The sequence below is a fragment of the Thunnus maccoyii genome, chromosome 16, assembly GCF_910596095.1.
Source record: "Thunnus maccoyii chromosome 16, fThuMac1.1, whole genome shotgun sequence".
NCBI classification, from domain to species: domain Eukaryota; kingdom Metazoa; phylum Chordata; class Actinopteri; order Scombriformes; family Scombridae; genus Thunnus; species Thunnus maccoyii.
This window is the reverse complement of record NC_056548.1, coordinates 14480889-14501713: the sequence shown is the minus strand read 5'-3', so window position 1 is coordinate 14501713 and position 20825 is coordinate 14480889. Positions and strand designations below refer to the sequence as shown.

General features: G+C 38.7%; 2 protein-coding genes, 7 non-coding genes and 1 pseudogene across 9 annotated transcripts; all 10 read left to right on the top strand.

The window, feature by feature from the left end:
- Window positions 1-217: 217 nt before the first annotated feature.
- On the top strand, window positions 218-1551 carry atp5if1b (ATP synthase inhibitory factor subunit 1b). The gene is made up of 3 exons (XM_042388604.1): window positions 218-345; window positions 1007-1119; window positions 1232-1551. The coding sequence occupies exons 1-3, from the start codon at window positions 277-279 to the stop codon at window positions 1371-1373; spliced, it is 324 nt and encodes a 107-aa protein (XP_042244538.1). The 5' UTR covers window positions 218-276; the 3' UTR covers window positions 1374-1551.
- Window positions 1552-3143: 1592 nt separating this feature from the next.
- Window positions 3144-7188, top strand: rpl13a (ribosomal protein L13a). Its single transcript, XM_042388890.1, has 7 exons — window positions 3144-3248; window positions 4513-4585; window positions 4852-4917; window positions 5358-5459; window positions 6125-6210; window positions 6428-6487; window positions 6931-7188. The coding sequence occupies exons 1-7, from the start codon at window positions 3159-3161 to the stop codon at window positions 7138-7140; spliced, it is 687 nt and encodes a 228-aa protein (XP_042244824.1). The 5' UTR covers window positions 3144-3158; the 3' UTR covers window positions 7141-7188.
- Window positions 3867-3942, top strand: LOC121881622. Its single transcript, XR_006091847.1, has one exon. It is a non-coding gene; the product is annotated as a small nucleolar RNA SNORD50 (small nucleolar RNA).
- LOC121881619 lies at window positions 4703-4784 on the top strand. Its single transcript, XR_006091844.1, has one exon. It is a non-coding gene; the product is annotated as a small nucleolar RNA Z195/SNORD33/SNORD32 family (small nucleolar RNA).
- LOC121881620 lies at window positions 5181-5261 on the top strand. The gene has a single exon (XR_006091845.1). It is a non-coding gene; the product is annotated as a small nucleolar RNA Z195/SNORD33/SNORD32 family (small nucleolar RNA).
- On the top strand, window positions 5945-6021 carry LOC121881625. The gene has a single exon (XR_006091850.1). It is a non-coding gene; the product is annotated as a small nucleolar RNA SNORD50 (small nucleolar RNA).
- LOC121881623 lies at window positions 6625-6701 on the top strand. Its single transcript, XR_006091848.1, has one exon. It is a non-coding gene; the product is annotated as a small nucleolar RNA SNORD50 (small nucleolar RNA).
- A 4259-nt stretch (window positions 7189-11447) lies between the features above and the next one.
- LOC121880990 lies at window positions 11448-12877 on the top strand (annotated as a pseudogene).
- Window positions 11694-11770, top strand: LOC121881626. The gene has a single exon (XR_006091851.1). It is a non-coding gene; the product is annotated as a small nucleolar RNA SNORD50 (small nucleolar RNA).
- On the top strand, window positions 12288-12365 carry LOC121881627. The gene has a single exon (XR_006091852.1). It is a non-coding gene; the product is annotated as a small nucleolar RNA SNORD50 (small nucleolar RNA).
- Window positions 12878-20825: the final 7948 nt, after the last annotated feature.

The window sequence follows — 20825 nt, the reverse complement described above, 5'->3', positions numbered from 1 at the left end:
ACCATTACGGGAAAGGTGAAATTGTGTTTTTGACTTACAGTCTATTTAATTACATGTTAGACATATAACATCGTATTTAGCAACATGATGCAATAACGTATCATTACATGTACTGAGATTTAATCACGTTCCTCATTAGACCAAAATGATGCTGGTGTAGTCCATGAATGATGTAGTCACCCCCGTCAGGCTCGTAATGGCGCCGTCCTGTGGCATATTTTCGAGGACAAGGGCAAGTCTCTCTGTCAGTGCTGTTTGTGTATATGGGTACCAAACATGGCGAGATTTTTGAGGCCTAACATCAGGAGTTTTGTCACCTCACAGCTGAGAATGTCGTCTGATCAGGTAAAAATCCGTCCTGTGGGCCCATGTACCGGTCTAAACGCCGCTTATTCTAACCGCCATGCTGTTTTTGTGTGAATAATTTCAGAGTAAATTGCCCAATTATTTTGGGTAACTGAAAGCCTGTATAACAGAGAGGTAAACAAGTGTTACTGGCGTGATTATAGGTCGGAGAAATGTTGTAATGATGCATTTTTAGGGCGAGCGGATTTACAACAATGTCCAGAATAAATTAGCAGAGGTGATAATTTCAACAGTCACCTGTCAAACCACTTAACTCAGAAAATATTTCAGCTGTATGAATTGGTTTGCCCTCCGAGGTTTGTTGTGGTCGCTTTGTTGTTACACAATCAGTTTCTAGTTTGTTCCAAATACCTCTATTACAACCTGGCAAACAAAGAAGCCCCTCCTTTGTGTAATAAACACAATCTTAACCTTCAGAGTAGGTTGGTTTTCTCTTCCATCATCTACATTTTGCAGCCTTAATATCACATGACCAAGTCTTGATAACAGAAGAGAGAAATTACCTTTTGAATTTGTAACTTTAAGCAAATGTCTCTTGAAGAAAAGCCTTAAGAGTGAAGCCCTAACAAGGTGCTTATTTGTGGCTGAATGTATATACTAGACATTTTACCTTTTGGACTTTCCCCCCGCCCCATCTTAGTTGGGTGAGCTGGGTAAAGGCGCAGGAAAAGGTGGTGGAGGTGGAGGGTCCATCCGAGAGGCAGGTGGATCCATGGGGAAAAAGCAGGCTGCTGAGGAGGAAATGTACTTCAAGTATGTATAACTTTATTTTACAGCAACTAATTGTGGATTCAAAGTATCAGTTCTATTTATAATTTTCCTCTACCTTGTCTCCATCACCCCTATCTATCCATCTGCATGTAAGACGTAAGGAGCAGGAGCAGCTGGCTGCGTTGAAGCAACACCACCAGGAGGAAATTGACCACCACAAGAAGGAGATTGAACGCCTGCAGCGTGAGATCGATCGCCACAAGGGGAAGATCAGGAAGCTGAAGCATGACGACTGAGTGAAACCTTCCCAAAAAAAAAAAAAAAAAAAAAGAGTTCCAGTTTTCTCACCGTCACAGCCAAACACATTAGTAATCAGTCAGATTGCTGCATGCACTGTGTCACCAGGCCAGTCATGGGTGTGTGGATGATTGTTCTGTAAAAGCTTGAAAGTAATTAAACTGTTCATAAAGTGATTGTTGTTTTCATGGCATACTGTTACATAAGTTGTACTTTTTCATTCAACTGTTTGTGTACAGTTACAGTACAGTGTGCTTTAAATTGCAGGCAAAAGGCAAATGTGGAAAAAAAAAACTTATCTTTAATGCTTCATATGGCAAAATCAACACATCTTCTGATGATTAAATAAAGGTTATGTGGTAGCTTTATCTGTAGGTTCTGGGACAATACTCGACTGACAGAAAATTTATCTCCAACAATTTGATAATTGATTAATTATCCAAGTCACTTATCAATGAAAAATATCAAACATCTCAGTTCCAAATATGAGGATTTACAGCTGTTCTGTTTTTTGTTTGTTTGTTTGTTTGTTTTGTTTTGTTTCATTTACCTGTGCCAAATTAATATCTTTGGGTTTTGAACTGTTGGTGCAATTTGAAGACATCACCTCTTGGACTCTTGGAACTTCTGATGGACATTTTTCACTTTTTTTCCGACATTTCATAAACAAAACAATTGATAAATTTTGAAAATAATTGAGAGATTAATCGATAAAGCAAATACTTCTTAGTGGCAGGCAGCTCTACATTTTTTTTATATGAAAAGGTGAAAATATGATCTGAGAGGGAACTTGGCTGTCCAAACAACACAACTGATTGCTAAAAATAAATCGCGTTCACAAGTTCACCCATAAACATAAATAAAGGTCACATGCAGTAGACTTCCATGCAAAATTACAACTCAAATGTGCAGTATCAGCTTAAAGACATGAACCCATATAAAGAATGGCATTTTATGAAGGTATGTTAACCATAATATACACTCACTGAGCACCTTATTAAGAACACCTATGCAACCTATGCAGTCCAATACAACAGCTCTGTCATAAATTCTACTTTTACAGAGTTTATATGTTTTTGGTTTTTGTTGACATTGACAGAAAGGTGATACTTCTAGTAACCCCCCCTCCCCCCTCCCCACCCATTTTGTTTGAATGTAAGAATGTAAGCACAATGAATTAGAGAAAGGTACTTGCCAAAGTGTTATTTAATTTAAACTGCCCATCAATGTTTAAATTAATTTTATAATTACAATAAGATAAGCCAAATATTATTTGTAAATTAGATGCCTTTTTGAAGAATGTCCTTCCTTTGTTTAAGTAGCCTTTGTTGTACTTGAGCCATTATTTTATCATTGTATATTGTTTGTGCTCCATATGTGATCATTGTCTTGAGTCAAAATAAATGAAATGAAAACTGTCTTATAAGCAGCTAACGTTATATGGCAGAATGGTGCATTCAGTAGAAAATATGTAATAATTATATTGATATTAACTCAATATTGGTAAGGAAAACAGTGCTTTAACAGAAAGCTCCAAGTTTAAATCTCACAACAGAGTGCATAATGATCTGCTGAAGAGCGGGACACGGATCCATGAACTTATGGACTGCTTGTAGAGGACGCTGGTTTGACGTCGTTGTAAACGAGAAGAAAATCTCCCTAAAATTATTTACTTGTTGGAAAATGTATTAGAAATGTAAGAGCAATCACATTTAATTCCCTTCTCCCACTGGTGGCGATGGAGCATTTTTGAACATTTAATATCCAGCGAGAAAGAGACATTAATGTCGTCATTTCCGCCTGCCCCTGCCTTTTACCACGGGCAGCCCCGTGTGTCTTTCTTTTCGCACATCATGGCGGACCGGTTCAATAAGGTGTGTAGCTGCTGCGGAGTCATTATGTGTTTTTGATGCGTTTTGGTGGACTAAAAATCAGTGTTTTGTCGTTAACCTGCTGTGGGTTACTAAAAGGTTACTTCGTATAGTCGTTGTTTTGCTTTGTCTTAGCGTTTGGACTCATTTTTAATGCTTTTTAGATACAGCTAGCCGTAGCTCAGTGGACATGCCTTCATCATGGCAGCTTCTCTAATAAGGCAGCGGCGTTAGCGAGCTAGCTAGCTAACTTGCATTTGATTCTCGATCATGGGTACATTATGTATATGAAACAAACCTACGATAATTTGTTGGATGCGTATACATTTACTACATATCTTTAAGACAGACGTGTCATACTTCAATGGCCACGCAGCGTTTTATATGTAGTCGTAAACTCAGTTAACGTGTCCGCATGCTTTGACGTTGATAGCTAACGCTATAACAAAACCGGTAAGTTGCCATGTGCTTGTTACCATGAGCCTCTACTTTAATTTTTAGTGTCAGTGGCAGACTCGATGAAGTTTCATGGTCACACTTGAATTGTAATGTTTATATTGTAAAGTTTGCAAGCATGAACTCAAATCAGAGTGCTTCAGTATAGCTGCAACAGTTCTTGCTCAGCAGTGATGAGCACTTTATCCCGAAGCTGATCATCTATTGATGAGACAACCTTTACGGATCTGACTACTGAGTTGAGCCAAGAACGTGTTGCTCAAGCTGAAGCTTAAGACAAAGATTCTTATATTGTAAAATCTCATTCTCTGTTGGACATGCCTCCATTTTGGGAGCTTCTGGCGCAAGATAGCACAAAGTCGAGGCCCGGTCATGTGTACATTTTGGGTAACAGACAAACCTACGATAATTTAAGATGATTATATATTAAAAACCGTGTCTCTTATACACCTCTATTGCGCATATATGGCCACCCACCTTTTTATATGTAACTTAGTTGTAAATAAAGTTAACGTGTAAGCATGCATTGACATCATAATTTAAGAGGTTCATAGAGGCAGCTTTGCATTTCTCAAAGTTTTCAGTAAGCCTTTTTCAGTAACAGTGAAAGCTTGAAATATATAACTGTTAGCCCATGCAATTTCACCTTAAGACTTGACATAGCCACATCAAAAGGTGCCAGGTACTGACCAAAATTTGAAGCACCAGTCTTAAGTTTATCAACATTACTGTTCCTCTCAGGAAAGCCGACATTAGCCTGATTTCTGGTCAAATATATTAACAATATTCCTTTCTCTTCTTAATCCTGCAGGTTCTGCTGCTTGATGGCAGGGGCCATCTTCTTGGCCGGCTCGCTGCCATCGTGGCCAAACAAGTTTTGCTGGGTATGTATTAAATTAAGGAATGGTTTGTGTAAATGTGAATGTGCTGAGGCCATGCCAACACTGTCTATAGATACCAAACAGCACATTTTAGAGTGTGAAGCTGCAGTATTGCTTCAAACTGTCCATGATGATTAATTATCTGCCTTGATTGAGTTTAACGACCATGAGAAAACTCACATGCACTACCATCTGAGACGGGATACTGACTATTGCTAATATAACTTTTTTTGTTTCTATTGCTAAATTGCTGTTTTTTTTGTTTTAAGGACACAAAGTGGTGGTGGTGAGATGTGAAGGCATCAACATTTCCGGCAACTTCTACCGCAACAAGCGTGAGTAGAATCTGTCCATCTTAAAGCCCCTGCACCCCATTAGTTCATTCACACAGGTGTTTTCACTTATTTTGCACCTATTTGGGTAAGAGAAATTATACGTTCATAGTTATTGGTTCACAACGTTTGACATGTAACTCCAGCATAGTTCTGCCTGACTTGTATCTGAGCAGAGGTCTAATTAGCCAAGATAAGTGAAAACACCTGTGTGGGTGGGTATGAGGATCTTGAATTTATTTCCATGTTCCTTTTGTGATGTGCCTGTTGTCAGTGATGCTTCAACCCTAGTATTCGAGTTTAAATGACCATGAGAATACCTTACATGCACTACCATCTGAGACATCAGCATTACATACTAAAATCTTTTTGCCAATACCTGCGTTTTTAAGTATTTGCAACTTCACTTAAAATGGTTTCTGTATCATGTGCCCCTTCTACAGTGAAGTACCTGGCTTTCCTGCGCAAGAGGATGAACACCAACCCCTCTCGTGGACCGTACCATTTCAGAGCTCCCAGCAGGATCTTCTGGAGGACGGTCAGAGGTGAGAATTTAGCACAATTCTACACATGCACAAAACAAGATGTCCTTACACCGAGGATGCCGCAAGGTTATCCCCTGAGCTCAAATGAACAATGCATTACTTTACAGTGAATTCAGTTGATGTAGAGCCTCAGCGTAGTTGAGAAGTTGACTGTCACTTATGTAGTCTAGATTGTTCTAGAGTATAATTTGCTGAGCTCGGTTCAACTCTTCATAAGTGTAAGCTGCATGTAAAGCATTGATCTGATTGACCTCAACTGAGGCGTACAATACTTGTGTTAAGTGTTTACATAAATGTTGCTGAGGTGCTCTGTTCTAGTAGTGGTTCTCAAACTGAATAATAAGACCTAAACAAAGTTCAAAATGTGTAAATGGTTAATGTGCATGATTCCTCTGTTGTATTGAAAAAGTTAACATCTTGTAAAGTGGGATGTTTATATTCCTGTTGCCTTTTTTCATTTGACCCAGCACAAGTTGTTCCTTGCTTGACAGTGATGAGCTCTTTTATCCCGAAGCTGATCATCCATTGATGAGACAAACTTTACGGATCTGACTACTGAGTTGAGTCAAGGATGTATGCTTGTGCTTGGTCAAATGAACATTTGATACAGCTGATGGTGGTTATTTGAATATATATCGAACTTACAAGAATCCTCATCTAACCAGGAATGCTGCCCCACAAAACCAAGAGAGGCCAGGCTGCTCTGGAGAGGCTGAAGGTGTTCGACGGTATCCCCCCACCCTACGACAAGGTGACTGACGTTTAGCAACCAGGGCCGTATTATATCCATATTCTGTATGGCCTCTACATTAGGCTTTAACTGCTGTCGATGATGAGCATTTTCCAATCCTTACCTACCTTGTTTGAATATTGACGCTGAAAAGAAATACTACCTGAGACATGCGGTCCTGCCATGATTTGGACCTGCTGTTTTCTTTGGAATCTAATTGGTTTCTTTTGTTCTACAGAGGAAGCGCATGGTCGTCCCAGCTGCTCTTAAGATTGTGCGTCTGAAGCCCACTCGCAAGGTGAGCCTCCTAATATATTTAGTGCTAATGGCTAGATGAGGTTTTAATGTCACGTCTACTGACTTGAATTGTAATGTTTATTAAACTCAAATGAACTCAAATCAGAATGCTTCAATTTACCTGCAACAGTTCTTATTCAGCAGTGATGAGCTCTTTTATCCCGAAGCTGATCATCTATTGATGAGACAACCTTTACGGATCTGACTACTGAGTTGAGTCAGGGACATGTTGTGCCTCAAATTGAAGCTTAAAACAAAGATTCTTAAATTATATATTTTATAAAATCACATCCAAGGTGGTTTTAGACCTAAATTACTACATTTTGAGAGATCTGATACAGTACATTCAAATTTTGCTTCATTATAAAGACCTTTTGAACACCATTCAGTCTTACATTTGCTTGTACTTGATTGTTAAACATTCTGATTTTGTTTCCCCTTCAGTTCGCTCTCCTTGGGCGTCTGGCACACGAGGTCGGCTGGAAGTACCAGGCTATCACAGCCACCCTTGAGGAGAAGAGAAAAGAAAAGGCTAAGCTCCGCTACTCCAAGAAAAAGACAGTGACCAAGCTGACCAAGCAGGCAGAGAAGAACGTCGAGAGCAAGATTGCAAAATACACAGACGTTCTCAAACAATATGGAGTCCTTGTCTGAGCTGGTGTCCTCTGGCCAATAAAGAAACATAAATGTTTATAGAAAGTGTATTGACTTACTTTCTTTGTTACTGGGAAATTGCACTTTGGTTAAAATAAAGTGAGCTATTGACTTAGAAATGCATGCCAGTAGTTACATTGACAATATGAATATCCTGTAAATCAGATCTTGCAGTGTGGGGTTACGTAGACAGTACACTTGCAGCAGCTGTGATGTGCACTCCAGGGTGCTGTTTGCAAAATATGGACTGCAAACAATTGACTTCACAAACCACCATCATAGGCTACTTGGGGACTCTCATAAGCCTAGCTTATTACTTCAAATCAAATTTAACCATGCAATTGCTGAGTACGTATGACTGACCACATTGATGTTTTCTTGAGTTAAGGTGCACTAATGTATACAATTACATTTGAGACCTAGGAGCACTTTGGTCACACAGCTTTTCCTTCTGTAACTTGTGTGTGTGTGGGGAAAAATGCGACATGCTATTTCTACTGCAGAAGGACAAATGTGAATTTGCATAAACTGCTGAATAGAATCTCCTTAATTTGCCTGGATCACAGAAATAACAGGTTTATATAAGCTAGAGACATTTCTGTAACTTTACAGAAGGAGAAAATGAGGAACAAAGGACATAATTTAGTCATGCATGAAGGGATTTAATATTTCTTCTTTAAAATTAAATGAATATCAACAGTATTACAAATTCTAAAGCCTCTAAGCTCCTGTAATATATGGAAATAGTCATTCCAAGCCTCAAGACCAAACATTTTGGAAATGTGACACTTGCTCAGGTGAATAATTGAAGTTTGATATCACACATGGACTAACAAATATGTTATGCAGTATATAGAGGATTTAAAAGAATGAAGAAGGAACCAAGGGCACTATTAACTACAGCTTTAAAACCATTTTACACATTTATGTTCTTTCATCTTTTTTCTCTTCATATTTGCCATCTGCGCCTTTCAGTGTTCCATTTGTCACCATCTGCCACAGCAATAGTGAAAGACGAGAATAGATTGGATTTATCATTTGACCACTATAGTAAATACAAAGATGCTGCAGTATTTTATTCAACATCTTTATTTTACAGATCAAAAATGACTAGACAGTTGATAAGATTATCACTGCACCACTGTAGTATTCACTAATATCAACTTAACACAACTTAATTTAATTATTTGTTGAACTCATTAATTAATCAAAACGAGGTGCAGTGTTGAACTTCAAATGTGAGTTTTTCCCCTACTGCAGTTCAACCTTCATACCAGCAGAGAGCAGTGTCATACTTCATGTGGGATCATTTGTAGAAATTCTCTACAAAATAATCATTAAAACGACATTTAGGTCTCATTATTAAAGGTATCAATTAAGAATAAAATTAACTGTTGATAAGCAAACCAGTGTTCTGTACCAAAAAAGGGAAAAATAGCTTTCAAATTAATTGAATGTCTCAGTTTGATCACCAGAGTCGAGATAAAAAAGGCTATCACGGGTATAAAAGAACAATCTCTTCCTTTCTTCCTGTCTTACAGTTGTCTGTACTGTACTTAAGTGTGTACTTTTAAAATACTTACCATTAAATATGGCACAACATTGCAAGAACTTGCAGAAATGTTTCAGAATAAATGTCTGGACAGTCCAACAGTATTAATGTCAGTCTTTGAATATTCAGATTGAATTTGATGGAAAATTAGTTGAATAATGACATATAAAACGCTGCTGAAATGGACTTCCTAAGCTTCTCACCAAAGTGTTTAGGCAGTAATCATACTGTTCAGGACTTTGTTATTGGACTTTTTGAGGTAGAATATATCCCGGGCAGCTCGAAATAATCACAGCAACTTCACTGCACCTTTGTATTGAAGCGACCGACTCTCCTGGGAAGGACTGGGCTGCCTTCAGTGCCCTTTTGTTGAGTTTTCTGTACTTAAGATAGGACAGGCTGTGAGGTTATTACCAACCAAGTCAATCCCTCTTTTCAACAGTGGTCAGATTTAATTTATTTTTTAAACCTTGTTCTCATTTCATTAATCATAAGTGATCCAGTGTAGAAAAAAATCTGACTTTTACTTTAAATGGATTTAAAGGAGCTGGTGAGAGATGAGAGTTGACAAGGTAAAATGCATTGTCCCCAGTGGCAGCATACAATAAAACATATGTTTAAATGTAAGCACTGAATTGACTGCGTAGGAGATAAACATGAATTGTGTAGGGCAGTGGTTCCCAACCAAGTGGGTAGCTCCCAGTCTGAAAAGTGAAGCCAATGTGGAACTGTCTTAAACCTGCATTCTTTCTAATAGCCATCAGGGGGCAACTCCACTGTTTCCAAAAAGAAGTCCGTTTGTATAGAAGTCTATGGGAAAATGACCCTACTTCTCACTTGATTAATTACCTCAATTATCACTTTTCTAATGGGTTTATGGTCTCGATCACTAGTTTCAAGTCTTCAATACAGCATTCATTTTGTAAATCATGGCTCCATTTAGACTAAAATAGACAATAAAGTGGGTATGATTTGTGGGATCCCGTTTTGAAGCCTGGAGTTTAGCATTTTGACCGTCGCCATCTTGTTTTGTGATGAGGAGTGACCATATTTGGAAGAGAGCGCGGAGCTGGGGAGGAGCTCCCCAGGGTTCAACTGCAGCACCTCACGCAACACCATGGTAGCAAAGGAAAAGGAAAGTGTTTACTAAGGTAATAAATCAAGTGAGATGTAGGACTTCTATACAGACGGACTTCTTGTTGGAGCCAGTGGCGTCGCCCCCTGCTGGCCATTAAAAAGAATGCAGGTGTAAGGCACTTCCGCATTGGCTTCACTTTTCAGACCCAGAGCTTGCCGCTTGAGTTTGAACCCGGGGAGCTCCTCCGCAGTGCCACACTCTCGTCCAAATATGGTCACTTCTCATAACCTCTGGCTCCAAAAAACCGAGATAGCGACGGTCGAAATGCGAAACTCAAGGCTTCAAAACAAGAATCCACAAGCCAATGAGTGATTTCACAGTGGCTATTTTTATGCAGTCTATGCTCCCAACCTTTCTGGCCTGTGATCTCAGAGTGATTTTTCTTTCTCTTTTCTCTAATCTAGACCTAAAAAGGAAAAAGAATCCAATATTTCACAAGAAAATCAGAAAATACAAGAAAAGGTAATCAATTTGGTGGAAGAGAAATGTGTTTTCAGTGCTTTTTATCCTTTTAATCATCCTGTGACCTCAACAGACTGACTACGCTTACATGCACACTAATATTCCACTATTATTCTGAATATGACAATATTCCGAATTTGATACAGGTCATGTAAACAGCATATTTTGTTTGGATATTCTGAATTAGGTCTTATTCCGAAAGTAGCATTGTCCGATTAAGACGTGGGATATACCTTTATTATTCTGGTTTTAGGAGCATTCTTTTGACATGTATACAGCACATTCGGAATCTGCATCTCATTTGAGGTTATTTTACCGCACTTTGCAACACACTGCCCTTTTGCCTGTTTACCCCTGCACAGGCAAAATGACATATACTGGAGCAGGAAGGCAGACAGAGGAGAGGAATGAGAAGAGAGTGGAGAGTGGAGAGCTGTTCAGGGTGGGCTGGAAAAACAGAGCACACCTTCTCCATGACGGTGATGGAGGGGATTGGTCATTATCCTGACATGCAGCCATGGACTGATGGTGACAACTTGGTGTGATACACTAAAAACACTCAGCAGTGTAGAAAACATCATGGGACAACCTAGGTACTGGATGTGCCTGTAACTATAAATTTATAATATCAGTCATATCAATACCACTTATAAATATCAGGAGCTCAACCATGTTTTTCACCTCACTGGTTTATGTCACCGCCTGCAGAGATCTTCTGATTCCTGTTCCCACTGGAGCAGAGGAAAACCCTGAAAACCCTCTGCATGTAATCGGGAATATTAGTGGAATGTTCATTTTCATTAGCCATGTAAACAGCTTAGAAGGAATATTGTCTTTTTTGGAATAAGGACAAAAACTAGAATATTTTGTGCATGTATATGTAGTGAGATCTTTCTGAATATGCACTGATCAGCCACAAAATTAAAACCACTGACAGGTGAAGTGAATAACATTGATTATCTGGTTACAGTGGCACCTGTCAAGGGGTGGGATATATTAGGCAGCAAGTTAACAGTCGGTTCTTGAAGTTGATCTGTTGGAAGCTGGAAAAATGGGCAAGCATAAGGATCTGAGCAACTTTGACAAGGGCCACATTGTGATGGCTAGACGACTGGGTCAGGTCTTGTTTGGTGTTCCCAGTATGCAGTGGTCAGTACCTACAAAAAGTGGTCCAAGGAAGGAGAACTGGTTTAAATAACCATGAGAAGGAAGACCTTACATGCACTACCATCTGAGACATCAGCATTAAATACTAAAATCTTTTTGCCAATACCTGCATTTTAAATATTTGATAAATGGATTCTGTATCACGTGCCCCTCTACAGTGTAATACCTGGCTGTCCTGCACAAGAGGATGAACTTTGCCTTTTTCATTTGACCCAGCACAAGTTGTTCCTTGCTTGACAATGATGACCTCTTTTATCCCGAAGCTGATCATCCATTGATGAGACAAACTTTATGGATCTGACTACTGAGTTGAGTCAAAGATGTATGCTTGTGCTTGGTCAAATGAACATTTGATACAGCTGATGGTGGTTATTTGAATATATATTGTACTTACAAGAATCCTCATCTAACCAGGAATGCTGCCCAACAAAACCAAGAGAGGCCAGGCTGCTCTGGAGAGGCTGAAGGTGTTCGTCCCCCCACGCCACGACAAGGTGACTGACGTTTAGCAACCAGGGGTCATATTATATCCATATTCTGTATGGCCTCTACATGTGGCTTTAACTCTGCTGTCTATGATGACGATCTTCCAATCATTTTCATTTTTCTACAAAGGAAATGCATGGTTGTCCCAGCTGCTCTTAAGATTGTGCATCTGAAGGCCACTCACAAGGTGAACATCCTAATATATTTAGTGCTAATGGCTAGATGAGGTTTTAATGTCACACGTCTACTGACTTGAATTGTAATGTTGACATTGCAGTGAAGTTTGCAAACTCAAATGAACTCAAATCAGAATGCTTCAATTTACCTGCAACAGTTCTTATTCAGCAGTGATGAGCTCTTTTATCCCGAAGCTGATCATCTATTGATGGAACAACCTTTTACAGATCTGACTACTGAGTTGAGTCAGGGACATGTTATGCCTTAAGTTGAAGCTTAAAACAAAGATTCTTAAATTATATATTTTATGAAATCACATCCAAGGTGGTTTTAGACCTAAATTACTATCTTTTGAGAGCTCTGACAAGGTACATTGGAAGTTTTCTTCGTTATAAAGACCTTTTGAACACCGTTCAGTCTTACATTTGCTTGCACTTGATTGATAAACATTCTGACTTTGATTTTGTTTTCCCTTCAGTTCGCTCTCCTTGGGTGTCTGGCACACGAGGTCGGCTGGAAGTACCAGGCTATCACAGCCACCCTTGAGGAGAAGAGAAAAGAGAAGGCTAAGCTTCACTACTCCAAGAAAAAGACGGTGACCAAGCAGGCGGAAAAGCACATTGAGAACAAGATTACAAAATACAGATGTTCTCAAACAATATGGAGTCCTCATCTGAGTTGGTATCCTTTGGCCAGTAAAGATACATAAAGGTTTATAGAAAGTGTATTGACTTTTTTTTTTTTTTTTTTTTTTTACAATCAATTACAATTTTTGTGACCTCAGTGGGGTTTTGTTTGTTTGTTTGTTTGTTTGTTTTTTCTTTCTTTCCGTCTTTCTCACATTGTTTTATTTGAACGATTTTCTAGACCTGAAGAGGGAAAAGAATCTAGTATTTCACAAGAAATAAGCAGGAAAATTGGTTGAAAAGTCAAAATATAAGAGGGCAATCAATTTTTTTTCAGGTTTTTTTTTCTTAGCCTTTTAATCATCTCGTGATCACCTCAGGCTGATCTTAACTTACTGTACAACAGTAAGTGCTTTACTGTCTGTGCTCCAATGTTAAAGAAAATATAACTTAGAACTTAATCTGTTTTTTATTGTGTAAACCCTTGTTGAGATCACTTTGCAGTTTATCCGCATATCTGCTGACTCATATAAACCCTTCTCACAGGATCTTGTGCAAATTAGCTTTGACTTCTTTTTAAGTTGATCTGTATTCTGAGGTCGCCTCCTCATTCCCTTCTTGCCTTCTTTCTAATCTTATTTCAGCGTTATAGACCATGTGTGGGGAAGATTTTTTTTATAATTTACCAGAGCATGACAGCTTCAGACCCACAATGTACCTGCTGTTTGTTGGATTCTGATACTGAGACAAATGCTGGAGATGTCCTTTAACAACCTCTTCATGTACCCGCCTCAACACTTCCTCCAAGCACCTTGTGATGTGTTACAGTGATTAGTCGCACGCGTATGGGCATTGTATTTGTTGTATGGAATTTCTAATCTCATTTCAGCATTAAGGACCATGTGTGGGGAAGATTTTTTTTTTATATAATTTACACAAGCATGACAGCTTCAGACCCACCATGTAGCTGCTGTTTGTTAGATTCTGATACTGAGACGAATGCTGAAGATGTCTTTTAACAACAACCTCTTCATGCACCTGCCTTAGCACCTCCTCCAAGCATCTTGTGATGTGTTAAAGTGATTAGTTGTGTGTGTATGGGATTTGGTTATCTTCTTGATTAAAGCATATGGTGTATGTAGGATTTCTTGTATTACCAAAAGCTGGCAAGACATCCTATACTTTCTATGTTTGTCTCTGTCTCATAGATGTACTATAAACACACATGCTGTCCCTAAAAGTGGGCCCACTGAGGATCAGGCGGGGGGCTAATCTGCTGCCTCTCTACCTGTATTAAGGAAGGATGTTGTGTCTCCAGCAAACAGATGGGGAAATCACTTTAACTGCTTCAAAAATGAGATTTTTGGATGATGCTGCCTGCAGAAGATCGCTCTCTAATCACACCATCTGAGACAGATTGAAAAGACCATGATTGTCTGAAACTGCTCCTGCAGGCCTGGCTTATTATGGGCTTCAACAATTATAGACATCCTCCTCCTCTTATTCCTCTGTGTGGCTGTTGTTTGGTGTTCAGTAGCAGGAAGGGGGTGCTCATCTGTGTGGGAGATATAACGTGGTCTTTTGTAAATGGATGAGATTTAAAGTCGTGCTGACATTTGAATTCATGCGTTTTTTTCAGGAAACATAAACTATGATACTGCAGTTATTGTGCACGATTCTCCATTTTTCAAAAGAAGATAAAATAGTTTTTTATCATATTAGGATAAACTGTTTAAAAGCGTATATAATACATTGCACCAATGAAATGATCGGTACCGACATAGTCAGCGGGAACCAAATGTTCACACCCCTATAAAACAGTACTGTAAGAGGCTTTTTGACTGCAAAACAAATAAAGTTTAGATTTCTTTTTTTTTTTTTTTGGATATTACAGCTTTATCAAATAATAAACACCATGAATTACGTATATACTAATTTTGAAAATAAATGCTCATTTTCATTCCACATTAAAGCAGCTATAAATGTTATTTTTTATAATGATGTATCAACTGACACTGTAATGTCAGAGGTGTTGCTCGTAGTGATGAACCTACAGAGAATTATCACCTGACTCTGCTCCTTCCCTCAGCTTTACAGAGCTTTATATAGACTTTCAGCTCATTGTTTAGCTGTCCACCACAACTTTACTGTTTTGGTTCACTCTCACCGCTCTAAAAATCTCTAAAAACCCACTGTACACTACCTGCTCAGCATCAAACAGCTAACGGACACAGTAAGCAACTAACTGGTGAACACAGTGGAGCATTTAGTGGCTAAATAGCCAGATGTTTCCCTCAGATGTTGATAGACACCAAAAAAAGAGCTAAAAGAGAGTGAATATTGGACTTATATTCATCGGATGGACAGAAAAACAACTCCAAATGAATGATATTGTCTGTAACTGGTGGATGTGCAAAGAAGCAGTTCAAGTTCAACATATCAGCTTAAAAGGTTATGTGTCAATGTCATGGATCAATGTCAATGTTGTGTTGACAATTTGTTTCTGCTGCCCCCAAGTGGCCAAAAATCAGTTAATGTGGGTTTAAAGCCTCACTTCTATTATTATGTAACCACACTAAACTTTATTTTGGCTAGTTTTGTTGGCGTGACACACCTGAAAGATTATACTACAGTCATCTGATGTAGCTGATGTTTCATCACAGTGTGCATTCAAGATGCACAGTGTGTGAGTAATGAGAACGATAAAAGGCTTTCCTACATGCCAGAATGAGTTGATTAGATTTCTTAAGCTGTTATTTGATGTTTCGGTAATGTCTCATTTCTACTGAGTCTGTTTCAAGCTTATGCTGTTGAGTCATCATTGTACCAAAGATAGCTTTAAAATCAGATTAAAGCACAGGGGCACTTCAGGGTGCACAGTTTGTATAACATAGGCTATCTAATTAATTCCTGATGAAAACTTTCTATATTTTTTGGTTTGTGAGTCTAAACAGAACAGACAAGCTAACTCTTTCTTTGAACAGTTAGTATAAAGTTTTTTTTCCAGCCTCTGCCCATGTCACCCTTGAATGGGGACAAATTTATTCTAAATCTCAAAGGCTGGCTTGGAGAAAGAAAAAGATAAAGAGCTAGAGAAAGAGACAGAGCTAGAGTTTGGTCAAACGTATAATACCGCTGGGAAAAATCTAAAAAACAGACCTGACTGAGAAGCAAAGTGCTGGCATCCATAAATTATTATTATTTGTCCACAGACCGACCGGCCACTACACTCAAGTGATTTGTTTTCATTCTTCTCCTCAGAATTGTGCTCTGAAAATCTATACAATTTATCCATGCTATTGATGTACATTGAATGCCCTGCTCTGCTTTCCTACACAGAAAGAGACAGGATTGTTCTCATAGGCCACTGAGGTAGAACCTTTTCTCATTTTCTCATCTTTAGCCTTACATGACGATGATGAAGCGACAAACAGACAGAAGAAAAGACATGCAGAGTCTTATATTTCCTTTGTTGTGATGTTCACAGACTTAACCTCCTCACAAATCAGAGAAATAACCACCCCCTATAAGCCACAAATATAGGCATACATCTTGCTTATCGCTACAATATACACACATTTTTCAATCCACACACAAAGCTGTTGATGGCAGGTCATAAGTACCTTTCAGGAAACCTGATGTATGCACTGGGTGTGCAGCACCATGATGTATTTTCATAACCAAGAGATGGAGTAGGGCAGGTCCGTGCCTTGTTTACATTCAGTGACCGCCGAGTGTAATTGAAATGATTTAGAATGACAGCACCACAACTCGATTCATTCAGTCATGCTGAAGTTGTTATTTCCATTTACAGAGTAGAGCAGCTGTAAAATTCAGACAAGAGAGGCTGAGCGTCTGTGAGAGACTGCTATCGGGCGGGCAGAGTCACAAATTGGATTCAGAAATTGGGATCCGGAAAGAGCGAGCAACTAATCAAAGAAACCTTAATCGACTTCATTATAATGAAGCACCTCTGATGCAAATGCACAATAAACACGTTCACATAAGCTCATAACTCAACGTCAAGAAAGACTTTGTGAGAGGTTGCGTTATTATCCACTGTGACGGCTGACGTGCATGCTCACCAAAGTGTCCTTGAGCAAGATAAACCCTTAAGTAGACTGAGTACTTCCTTACTCTTGTAAAACAGACATGCATAATGGGAAAACAAATCCCTAATTACACAGTTTGTCTAAGACAATGCAATAAACATAATCTGTTTCTCTTTTTTATAACACATCAAATCTAAAATAGATTACTGAATGACAATCAATCAATACCAGTTACAGGTATATGCATCAACTAATCAATTTGCTGCATGTTAGTGAACTAAGCTTTCCATGAAGCAATGAGTGTTTGCAGTAATGATTAGATGTACTCGTGTCTGCAGGCTGATGTTGTTGCGACTGTGTGACCTTTGCTTGCAATGTGCTTAAAATATTCAAACATGGATTTAGTGAATGCTGCCATGTCTCATGTAAAGAGTGCACATATCAATATGGATGTGGTAATGGACCTAATATGATCTCTGGGGGCAAACTGGGCGATGTCTCTGGTGATCACTTTGCTAAAGGTGGTTGCAACTTAGTACCTGGTCTGGAGCTTTTGATCGAATTGCATTATGATAACATGAAGTTTACCCAGCTATCATGGAATTGTGGATGTTTAACCTCTTACCAGGCACCCCCATTTTTGTGAAAAAGCCCCAAAATAATGTACCCACAATAAAAAGGTTACTGTTCTTCAACCCTTTTGATCACAGTCATAACCCTGGTCTCATTTGAAAGGTAACTCTTTAAATTTTATAACCAAAAAGTCAGAATGAGTATAGGTGATCCTGAAAATAGCATCACCAAGGCTAAAGTGGGACAGTGTCATTTAACAAGTTAAATTTCCATTTTTCTGACCACTTTTATCCTCTGATAGGTCAGTTATTGTGCTGTAAACTTGTGCTGTGCAGTCACACGTTGATGAAACCTTCAGAACTGAATTTTAAATTCTTGTTGAGATCCCAAGTTTCCAAAGATACTGATGATGTCAAGCTGAATTTTAGGGAAATGTGTATCAAATGATGCACAAAACATGGATTCTTGTGTTGGAATATTTCACCATATGGCTTCAAGCATGAGCTGCAACAACAAGCTGCTAAACCAAGGAGCTAATCGTTGATTTCAGGAAAAAGGAGGTAAAGACACTCATCCCTGTCTACATCAGTGGAGCTGAGGTGGAGCGGGTGAGCAATTTCAGATTCCTGGGAATCAGCATCCCAGAGGACCTGTCATGGACATCACATATATCCACCCTGGTAAAGAAGGCTCAGCAATGGCTGTACTTCTTAAGGAGACCAAAGAAGACAAAATTCCCAAGTCCTGCCAAGTTCTTGTCAACTTTTACAGAGGACTGGCATGGGATGTGCACAGCCCAGGACTGGAAGGCTCTGCAGCAGGTGATTAACACCGCCCAGAACATCATTGGTACCCATTTGCCGAGCATCAGGGGGATGAGATGGGTATATGCAGAGACCAGGGCACCTCTTCTATATATTGCACCACATCTGTGTAATGTACATTGAAATATTCAGTTATTTTTGGTCTTCTTATGCACATTATTACCTTTACACGCCCACTACTACCTTAATTTCTTTTGGACTACAACTGGTATATTACATTTATTTTGCATATATCTGTGGGTATATAAACTGTATATATATATTTACTATTTATATGTATATATGTAACTGTGATCAGACTGACTGACTCCTGTGAGATTGCTTCCTCCACCAGCTTGAGGGCATATTTTGGCTTTCTTTGGATGCAAACCCATCATAGTTGTGAAAAAACTGGAAATGTAATGTATTACTCTATATTACATTTGCTCCATTGTTCTGGTCTGCAGGTTTTATGCTGTTTACCATTTAATGGGACTGTCTCTTCCACCAATAAAAAACAGCTTTATGAAGTTTGCAATGAAAGATCTTTTGTTGAGCTATCGATCAAATTCACTGGTCATTTCTGAAGTCTTTAGTTTGTGCTGTTTATCTACTAGTATCAACTTGCACCCAGTATTCTTCTTCACCCTTAAATATTATCATTTTAAAGGCAGTTTTTCTGCTTTTTGAGTATTGCATCTGCATAAAGGACATTTATTAAACTGCCTCATATTGTAAAGTCATAATGTTGACTGTCATTCCTATTTGTTTCTGCTACCCAATATTGAAATCCATGTGATACTCGTGTAGCTGCCTTGTTCGTTGTAGCTTTTGTGCATGCAATGCATTTTTTCTTGAGATGACTGCCACCGTCACTGTTAAGTAAAAAAATTGTATTTTTCAAATGTAAGCTATCTGACAATGAAAATTTTATTTTCAACTTAAGAACCTCACATTTCAGAAAGAAAATGCCCATGAAACATGTCCTACAAAGCTACAAATCATCAGGAGTAGAGCAGCAATATGCAAAGAGATTTTTACTTTTTCTTGATATTTTAACCTCAGATTTGACCTTTGAGGTACATGATTAATAATGCACACATAATCTTCTTGAATAGATCAATTGCTTGACCTTACATTCAATAGTGGTTTTACTCTCGGAAAGATTATAGATCGCAAGGAGCCACAAGGGCAGCTTTAACCATCTCTGCATAAATGTGTGAGGAAAAAAAGACGTGTTTAGAGGGGAAAGCACAAAAATGTCTGTTTAAGGTCACTTTGTAGAGACCCAAAGCTTCTTCCAACACCGGATCATATCAAATCACTATTGCTGTACAAAAAGGTCGACCTCGTTGTCACTCCCACACACTCTCAGTGAGGCAGTTCCAATTCTGGGTTGTTAAAAAGAGGCGAGACAAGGCAAGTCACAAAAATTAATGAGAGGAGAAGAAATGAAAATACAAGGAATTCTTTTGTCAGTTCGACAATATCATTACTAGCTAAAAAGGAGAAAGAGGCCTGAGTTTCTGCATTCTTCCCTCATCTTTGGCATCATTGATTTTTTTCACGCTTACAAGTTGCTCTGCAGCTTCATTGATTATGCAACCTGACTTTGCACAAGAGGATAAAGAGCAGTAACAGTGAAGGATTATCAAAGTTGACAGACAGAAGCTATTTTCAGTATTAGTCTCTAAAAGAACAATAAACAATTGCTGTGTATTGATTCTCGGTTGCGCATTCACAGCGTACTGTATATAATAGAAAACACAGGGACATTATGCATGATATTACATCTAAAAGATCTGACATTTTCAATAGGTTTCCTACAAATAATATCCTGGTATATGCTGTAAAACAGTGAGGTTGATCTTCAAATCAGAAGGCATTTACCCCAGAGCCATGTGAAACAAATGCATTTCATGTAGAGTTAATGCTTTTGCCAGAGGCATCTGGAAGGCTTTTATGCTGCCTTTTCAGTCTCTATCAGCAATGGGCCTTTAAAACTGGCATTTGAACGAATACTTAGGTGTGCGTCTTTCCTACTGCACAGCAGACCTCTCAGCAGCACAGCATGGGTGCCATTACGGCTTCAGATGCAACCATCCACCTCTGAGGACACACGCATACACATACACACACCACCCCAACTGATCGAGCTCATCTAGAGCAATTCCATCTCTAATGAATCAAATTTGAACTCTGCTCTGCAATCTGTAGAATTATAAATTGTTATTTAATTGTTTATTTATATTGTTATAAACTGTTTTGGAGAAGTTTTGCTTGTGTGAAATTACCTGTAATGAGACAGTTATTGAGTACAGCCTGCAGAATGAGGCTGATGTCAGAGCCACATTTCAAACAAATATGTCCTTACTCACTGAAAAACAACCACTGTTTAAATAACTTTCACACAGACAAGTCAAAGAAAGTCAGAGAGTACAATTCCTGCACAGTGGTGGAGCCAGGCAATTTTCAATGGGATGAGCAGGATCGGACCAGTGGTCATTTTGGAGTGGCACAGAAATCACTATCATATGCATCTGACTAGAAAATAACCCCTTATTTTCTTTAGGGACCTACAACACATAACTCTACATCATTTGTAAGTCAGGCAGTGATTGAATAGATCAAATAATATTCAGTGTATCC